Here is an 8,037-nt window from a genome sequence, read left to right on the forward strand (position 1 = left end):
CACCCATCCATGATGACCAACAAATCCATCCGCGTGTATATTTACGGATTGCTCGTCACGTCTTGCATCCACTGATAAAAAAACGGATTTCTGAACCGACGCTGCTGCTCTGCATTGGTTCCAAAAGGTTTTAATAGCTAGAGCTTCGAACTGACTTCCTTCATTCATCTCTTGCAGACATCTTCTTCATTACGACCCGACCCACCCCGCTCAAAACCACCCACTTACCCAACTAAGTAAAAATGGCTACAAACAGCGACGCCGGCACCAACCTCCCATCTTCCACCCTACGTGGTATGTAGCCCTTACCCCCAGCTTTTCTAGTTACTCTTCAACAGGTACCAACACCAACACAACACAACACAAAAACAAACCAAACCAACCACCCCACCCCACCACCCGCAAAACCATGCACGTATCCAGCCTACATATGCCGACCTTACCTTCGCCGTCCCTACAATACACACACAATCCTACTCCAACTCCATTGCACGCACCGATCCAACAACCAACCAACCCTCATGCTTTCACACCTGCTTACCTGCCTTCGTACTATGTACTACGTACTAGCCACACTAGGTAGCTACGCGTAGCGGACCAAGCCCCAAGCCCAGTCCAAGACCAAGACCAAGTCCAAGCTTCCCGCGCGCTACTTGCGGGGAGGGCACGAGCACGAGCATGAGCACGCGCACGCACGGACGAGCGGAGACCGGGCGGACGGAAGGAAGAAACCTTAGGAAGGAAAGTAGGACGGGCAGAGGCGGAGGCGTGGAGCGTGGAGGGGCAGCCAGCGAGGTGTGGAGTGGAGAGCGGGGGAGGCGTGGCGAGGAATGCGCTTGGTGGTGTGTGCGTGTGTGTGTGTGCTGGACCCAGGAAGAAAAACGACAGAGATTGAGAAGTGGGAATGGACTACCTATGATGTATGTACTGTTTGGTAGGCGAGAGTAATGATTTGTCAGTGCTGTATGTACATACTGTGCTGCTATACACGTACCGTGCGACTGGTCTGGAACCTACTGGTGCAGGTGTGGGCGGATGGCAAGCATACCTTGACAGACGCTTAAACCGTCCCGCCGCATCACTCGGTCACGCCTACGATAACATACCGTACCAACCACCTCGACACCCTTACAAGAGCTCACTCCGTCCACATCATCGAACCCACCTCTCAAAAAAGCCACAAGAACAAACAGCAGTCACCCACCCCTTAACCATAATACCCCAGCCCCAGCCCCAACGCCTCGCACTGCGCCGTCTCACCAAACGGCACGCTCCCAGGCAGCGGCCACTGCAAATTCCGATACGCCGGGCTCTCCGCACTCACCTGTTCCCACATCCCAGCCCGCCGCACCGCAGCCAACGTGCCATCAAACCCGCGCGCCCGCAAAAACTCCTCCGTCAGATTCGGGTCTCCCGTCCGCGCAAACGCCGTCCACGAGTCCAGCACCAGCTGCGAGAACGGTATGTCTCCCTCGTCGCGGAACGGTAGGCCCTGACGCGCCACGTTCCCGAAGACGTAGTACAGCTCGCCGCTGTGGCACTTGTAGTACTCCTGTTCGGGGTCACCGGCGGGATGGGCTGGGCTGGGTGGCGCGTCGCAGACGGGCGCGTTGGGGTCGTAGTCTGTCAGCTGGTAGGAGCGGTTGAACTCGTAGTAGTGCACTGAGGGGAAAAGGGAGTGAAGCGCGCCCGCATAAGCAATTGCGTAGTCGAGGCAGCGGAACTCGGCGTCGGTTGTGAAGCGGGCGGTGGTGTTGAAGAGGGCGAGAGAGGCGTTGGTGGGGTTGGGAGGGAGGGGAAAGGCGCCAGAGGAGGCGACACTGGTGGCGTAGCTGGTGTTGTAGAGGCCGGAGCTTGTGAGGAGGGACGCGAGGTCCGTTGTGTTACTATTCGGGCTAGGATAGCTGATGAACGCGGCAGCATCGTCGCGCATCGTGCCTATCATGAGAGGGACGTGGGCAACGGGGCTGGTGCCACTTAGTAGGCCTGAGGACGTGATGTATGTCCCGTCGATAACAGGATTGCTGGGGGTTTCATTGTTAGTATTTCAACGCCATTGTGGATTTACCACAATACGACATACCTCGAATGACTTGTCAGGGAGATTAGCTCAGTACCATCGTATTTCCGCAGGCAATCCAACTGAGAAGTGGCGTTGGCACATCCAGTTTCATTCAGAATCGCGTTTGCTCTCTGCGCCACTTCTTCAGCTATCGAGAAGTACTGCGTATCATGCAATGCGAACCCCTGGCCTGTCAGGCTGCTCATTAGAATTGCAGCCTGGAACTTTCCAATGGCCTTGGGGCTCTCCAAGAGAACTTTTACACTGTCTGCACCGGCAGATTGACCGAAGATTGTGATATGCTGAGGATCGCCGCCGAAAGCATGAATGTTTGCGCGTATCCAATCAAGCGCCGTGATTTGGTCTGCGATGCCAAAATTGCCGTTGGTTACACCGTCATCAAGCGCCAGGAAGCCAAGAGTGCCAAGTCGGTAGTTGATGGATACGACCACGACGTCGCCACGCGAAGCCATGTTTCCGCCATCAAATGTCGGATCACTGCCCGTGCCCTCGACAAAGGCTCCTCCATGGATCCAGAACATCACAGGTTTGAGTTTCTTGGTAGTGGAGGGACTGGAGGGAAGGTAGGGCGTCCAAACATTTAGGAAGAGGCAATCTTCGCTACAGGTACTGGGAGTGCAGCTGCTCTGCAGACACTTGGGACCGGCAGTGAGGGCTGAAACGCCACCAATGTCGTTGTAGACTGTCGAATAAGTGAAGCGCTGAGGCGGGGAAGCATAACGGATGCCGAGAAAACGGAAGCTCAATTTGTCGCGATATCCTGTGATTGTTTGACCACCTGTGGTGATGGTGGTCTGCCATCTGGCTGAGGTATCGGTTTGATTCAAAGTGAACAACTGTGCAGACTGTGTGCATAAAACAGGCAGGTTGGCTTCGCAAGTGGTTATGGCAAGAGTGCCATTCTGTGATATGGCCAAACAGTCACGATCCGCGGACCCACCAGTCCAATAGAAAAGGCCTTTGTTTGATGGGTTTGTGTAGCTTAGATAGGCCAAAGGGAGTTCCGTGCGGTTGCTAAGTGGCGTCCAAAGGCTCTCACCGAGGGTTTGGCAGCTTGTCTGGGCAGCCTGTTGAGTCTGTGGAGCGTCTAGGACGATTACTGCGACGTCGGTTGCGCCCCCGTTGCCTAGAATTGTTAGCTTCACACCTACATATACAAAATGCATCCAGAATAGGTAGGTAGATGTGATCAGGCAACGAGGCTACGAAATGCACAGCGTCACCCCGCAGCCAGTGTCCACACGTGATCTGCAGGCTGATGTCTTACAAACCGTGAAATGAAATTGATTGTCTCGACGATCGTCTATGCTTACTGTGGCCGGGGCGTTTGGCTGCGGGAGAGGCGGCGAGGGTCAAGAGCTAGAGCGCTGAAAAATGCACGCGTACCATACAGATCATTGTGGAGGAGTATGGTCAGGTCCGAGCCAACGGAGGCAGGGCTGGGGACTGCATGAACAGAAGCAACGAAAGCGGAAAGAGCAGGCAGGAGGCTTGAAACGAATAAGAGCATGCTGGGCGAGAGGAGGGGGAGAGGGTGACGGGGAGGGGAGAGCAGCAGTTGGAGGACATGAGCATGGTTATAGGCAGGTACGGATACCAACCTAGGTGGATCAGGCAGCGATGACGCGGGCGGGGAAAAGAGGGGGAGCGAATGAGGAGAGCGGGCTGGACATTTAACCAGCGTCAGCACACCGCCATCACGTGAGAGGGGCGGGTTTCAGACGGGCATGCAACAGGCAGGTTATCAGCAAATGGCGCAGGTGGGTGGAGCAGGTTCGCCCGCCCGCCAGCTCGACTCATCCATCGCCTTCCCACCTTTTCTCTGCATCGCGCGTCCTCCAGAGCGTCCAGACACGCCTCGCCCACTCGGCCACCCACGCACACCCACCCGCCCACAGACGCCCGCCGCAACGACAGCTCGACCTTGCGTGGGTGTCGCAGCAGCACGACATGCGCCGCTCGCCGCACGCCCGCCGACGCGCCCGCAAAAAGTTGGCACGTCTTGGGTGCCCTCATCTCTCTGCCATGTCGCATCCGGACTAGCCGCTATGACCAAAGCGGCATAGCGCCGTCCGCCTGCTCAATCCAAGCCATTCTCCCTCCAAGTCAACCGTCTCCAAACACCCTTACACTGCCGCCCTTCATTCCCACCTTCTCCGTCCCCCCACCGTCGCATCTCAATCGCTGCGCCCGTCCGTCTGACCCTCTGCTCTGTCCGCCGCCGCCTCCGCCCGCGCGACTGCCTCTTGACGAGCCCGCCTCAGCCGCGCACCTCGTTTCGTCCTCGGCACGCCCACCGCCCGTACTCGACCCGTCCTGGCCATAACCCATTCTCTTCCCGTAGACGTGTCGTCCACCCAACTGCCGCGCCCGCTGGTTCCTGTCCTCGACATTGCTTCCTCAGGGCCCGCCTAGCGCATCGCCGACGCCCGTCCGCGTCGCCGTTGAGCCCCGGCTCCCAAGAGCAACGCGATCGCACAAAGCCTGCAGCTACTGAAACGGGACACCTGCGCGACCGTCTGAGCTCACAGAGTCGTTAGGTTCCCTCCTTGACGCCCTTCGCCTCGTTGCGACGGCGTCATGCGATTCCAAGCAAGACGAGTCTGAGCCGCCGATACCTCTCCCTGACAACTGGCGGATTATGACAGAAATCCCCCTGCTGCAGACGCATGCTGTCCCTCAGCTAAGCCCAAGGGCTCCCTTTGCGCCCGTTCCGTACCCCATCCCCAACGGCCACCCGGCCGTCGACCCCTCTGAGCCGGACGATGAGCCCATCTCCGACACGATAAAGTGCATCTGCGGTTACGAGCTGGATGATGGCCACAGCGTCTTCTGCGAGCTCTGTCGAACGTGGCAACACGTGCACTGTTATTACGAGGGCCAGCATGCGATCCCGGCCATCCACGAGTGTGTCGACTGTCACCCGAGGGCCATGGACATGCAACGCGTCAACACACGAAAGGAAAAGTTCAGGACCGGGGAATACATGATTGAAGACGAGAAGGAGGAAACGACCAAAGCCCGACGACCGGCAACCAAAAGTCACAAGAAGAAGTCCAAGGACACCAATGCTGCCGCCCAGGTAAACGGCGTCTCATACGATCATGACGCCTATCCCGGCGTGCATCGCAAAAGCGGAAGCCCGAGAGACCAGCAGCCTCCTACGAAACGGCCAAAACCGACCCACAAGAGCACGGGCTCCGTTGCCTCTCTCAACCACGCTGCCGTCAACTCGAGTTCGCGCAAACGTGCCACTTCGGCAGTGCAGCCCATCCACAGCCCGGTCAAGTCGCCGACGACGCCTGTGCCCAACGGCTACTCTGGCGACTACTTCTCTCCCGAATTTTTGCAGCTATATCGACGGCCCGAATACGACCATATCGAAGCAAACTCGTACAGCGACCTTGGGATTGCCATGGTACTTCGGACGTGGGTTTCCGACCCGGAGGAGACAAAGAAGGCCAGTGGAGGCAAAACGCCCGGCGAAATATTCCATGGCTACAATGGGGATCTCAAGGATCTGGAGGAGACTGGACCGCAGCTGAAGGAAAATACCGGCACTGGTTCGCAACCTTCCGTCCAAGGAGCCTGTCCCACGTGGAAGTGGGTGACGACGGAAACCTTTGTCCATCAAGGCGGATTCGTCGGCGAACTCAAAGGGCAGATCGGTCGCAGAGAGGACTATTGCTCGAATCCAAACAACCGATGGCAAACACTTCGGCATCCGGAGCCTTTTGTTTTTTTCGTGCCTTTCCTCCCGCTTTATGTCGACACGAGACAGGAGGGCACATTGCTCAGATATGTGCGACGGAGTTGTCGGCCTAACATACGCTTGCAGACTATAATCACGAATGGATCCGACTACCATTTCTGTTTCATCGCAATGGAGGACATCCTGCCAGGCGAAGAGATAAGCATCGCGTGGGATATCGATAAGGAAGTTCACAAGGCCCTGGGGGCTTATGTGCAGAACGGCAACGCCCACGAACGTGGTTTGATAGAAGTCGAAGCGGTCTCCCAGTGGGTCGCGGGCGTCCTGTCCAACTTTGGTGGCTGTGCATGCAAACTTCCGCCGACGGAATGTTTCCTTGCTCGTGCTGATCTGCGGAATGGCATTTATCTCAGTCACCACGCGAAGCATGGACACAAAAAACCAAGAAAAAACGGCACGCATGTCTCACCTTCGAGTACCGGACATGCGACGAACAGCCGAGCAGGCAGCGAAGCCCGCATCCGCGACAGGCACTGCGAGCACCCAGAGGACGAGAACGGCGACAGCCGATCGGTCTCGGGCTCTTCTCGAAGCAAACCGACCAGCCGCGACATCACGCCCATGACGCACGTTTCAAACGACAACCCCGCCGGACTCGGGGTGGAGATGTCGGATCGCGAAAAGCGAAAACTGATGCAGCAAGAAAAGCTCTTTGAGCAACTCGAGCACGACGAACAACATGCGCAAAAGAAGAGAAAGAGGAACAGTGCCGGCTCGGCTCTCAACACACCAGGTGTGGCCACTTCCGTAAGCCGCCAAACCGCCGTTTCTGGTTAGTGGGAGAAGGAACTAATTTGCGTAAAGAAACAATTAGGCCACCCGGAATCCTCTTTTGCGCCGCCCGTTGTTCCGTCGAGAGCTCGTGCGGATTCTTCTCGCAGCGGGAATGCGAACGGCCGTCGATCGCACAAGCGAACCAGTGGGCGTTCTCGACGAGAGCCGCCCTCGGCCAAGAAGCCTCAGTACCAAGACTCGAGCATGCAGACCGAGCCCGACGACGAGTTTCCTTCGCTGGTGCCTGTTCGTGTGGAGCGACGCAAGCCGAAAGGCTCGTTCTTGCGAACGCTCTTGCAACGCACTCATGATGGCAGGATTGAGCGAGAGCGATCGGAGTCGGTCCTGCGCAACCAACCAGACGCGCGGACGCAGACTGACGGTGAGAAAATGGATGTCGACGAATCGGCTTCCTCGCCCAAGACTGTCTCATCTAAGCCCGCGACATCCCCCCGCGAGCCAACTCCAGTTTCCCCAGTCAATATTTCTGCGCCGAAACCGCCATCGACGCCGCTCAAAGCCGAAGACGATATCGAGATGCAAGATGCGCCAGCGGCCGCAGAGACTGAACCCCGAAAACTTGACACCCCCGTATCCCCCAGAACCATGTCCCCTCCTCGCTCTTCCACCGAAAGCAATAGGCAGACCTCACATCCTCCCCTTCCTCCACCTCCCCCACCGTGGTCATTGGGCCCTTCATCCACTCTTGCTGTGCCGTCTGCTTCTTCAACGGCTTCAACGGGAGAAAAATCCGTTTCTCCTGACCCAAACACCCCTTTTCCTCCCCCTCCAACCTTCCGAACTACAACCCCACCTCCTGCGGATGAAGCCTTCACCTCAAATTCTACCACCACTGGCGGCGTCATTGGATCGCCCTCTCTTCTCACCCACTCAGTTTCAGCATCAATATCCTCCCCCGAAAATCACATAGTACCGGTTGTTACGCCCAGTCCGGTTCAACGCAAAGCAAAAATGAGCCTTAGCGACTGGACCAAGAAAAGGAAAGCAAAGGAAAAGGCGGCAAGTGCAGAGCACGAAGTCCCTGGGGGCGCGGAGGAGACCCACAGGGTCGAAGAGAAGGAAAAAGAGCGGAGCGCAGACAGCGCCGCACCCCTTGCTTCTATTCCTGCGATTGCGGAAGTGGCGGCAGAAAGGCCTGTCAAGATGGATTCGCCGTTGCCGGCGCCAATGGCGCCCATGACGACGGAAATCACGACGGGTGAGAGGAGGGAGGACAATGTACCACCACCACATAGTAGCCAGGAGTCGGAGGGCGGCGGCAAGCCGTCAGACGACAGCGGCATCTGATAGTCCTCTTTATATCCCTAGCCACTTTTTTTGTTTCTTTCTCTTTTTTTTTTCCTCCCCAATTTCGCTCTCACTCACGCTTGATGCCCGCTTTTTTTTT

The 8,037-nt window shown here is 57.1% G+C and overlaps 2 protein-coding genes across 2 annotated transcripts; one reads left to right on the plus strand and one right to left on the minus strand.

Annotated features, from left to right (window-relative positions):
- Window positions 1–916: 916 nt before the first annotated feature.
- K452DRAFT_276861 (uncharacterized protein) lies at window positions 917–3,568 on the minus strand. Its single transcript, XM_033539300.1, has 2 exons — window positions 2,084–3,568; window positions 917–2,024 (listed from the first exon to the last, which is right to left on the minus strand). Exons 1-2 carry the CDS (start codon window positions 3,247–3,249, stop codon window positions 1,208–1,210), a joined length of 1,983 nt encoding a protein of 660 aa, XP_033394172.1. The 5' UTR covers window positions 3,250–3,568; the 3' UTR covers window positions 917–1,207.
- A 1,156-nt stretch (window positions 3,569–4,724) lies between these two features.
- On the plus strand, window positions 4,725–8,037 carry K452DRAFT_276863 (uncharacterized protein; the record flags this gene model as incomplete). Its single annotated transcript, XM_033539301.1, has 2 exons — window positions 4,725–6,590; window positions 6,768–8,037. The coding sequence occupies 2 exons, from the start codon at window positions 4,725–4,727 to the stop codon at window positions 7,935–7,937; spliced, it is 3,036 nt and encodes a 1,011-aa protein (XP_033394173.1). The 3' UTR covers window positions 7,938–8,037.

Source organism: Aplosporella prunicola (genome assembly GCF_010093885.1).
Source record: "Aplosporella prunicola CBS 121167 unplaced genomic scaffold K452scaffold_23, whole genome shotgun sequence".
NCBI classification, from domain to species: domain Eukaryota; kingdom Fungi; phylum Ascomycota; class Dothideomycetes; order Botryosphaeriales; family Aplosporellaceae; genus Aplosporella; species Aplosporella prunicola.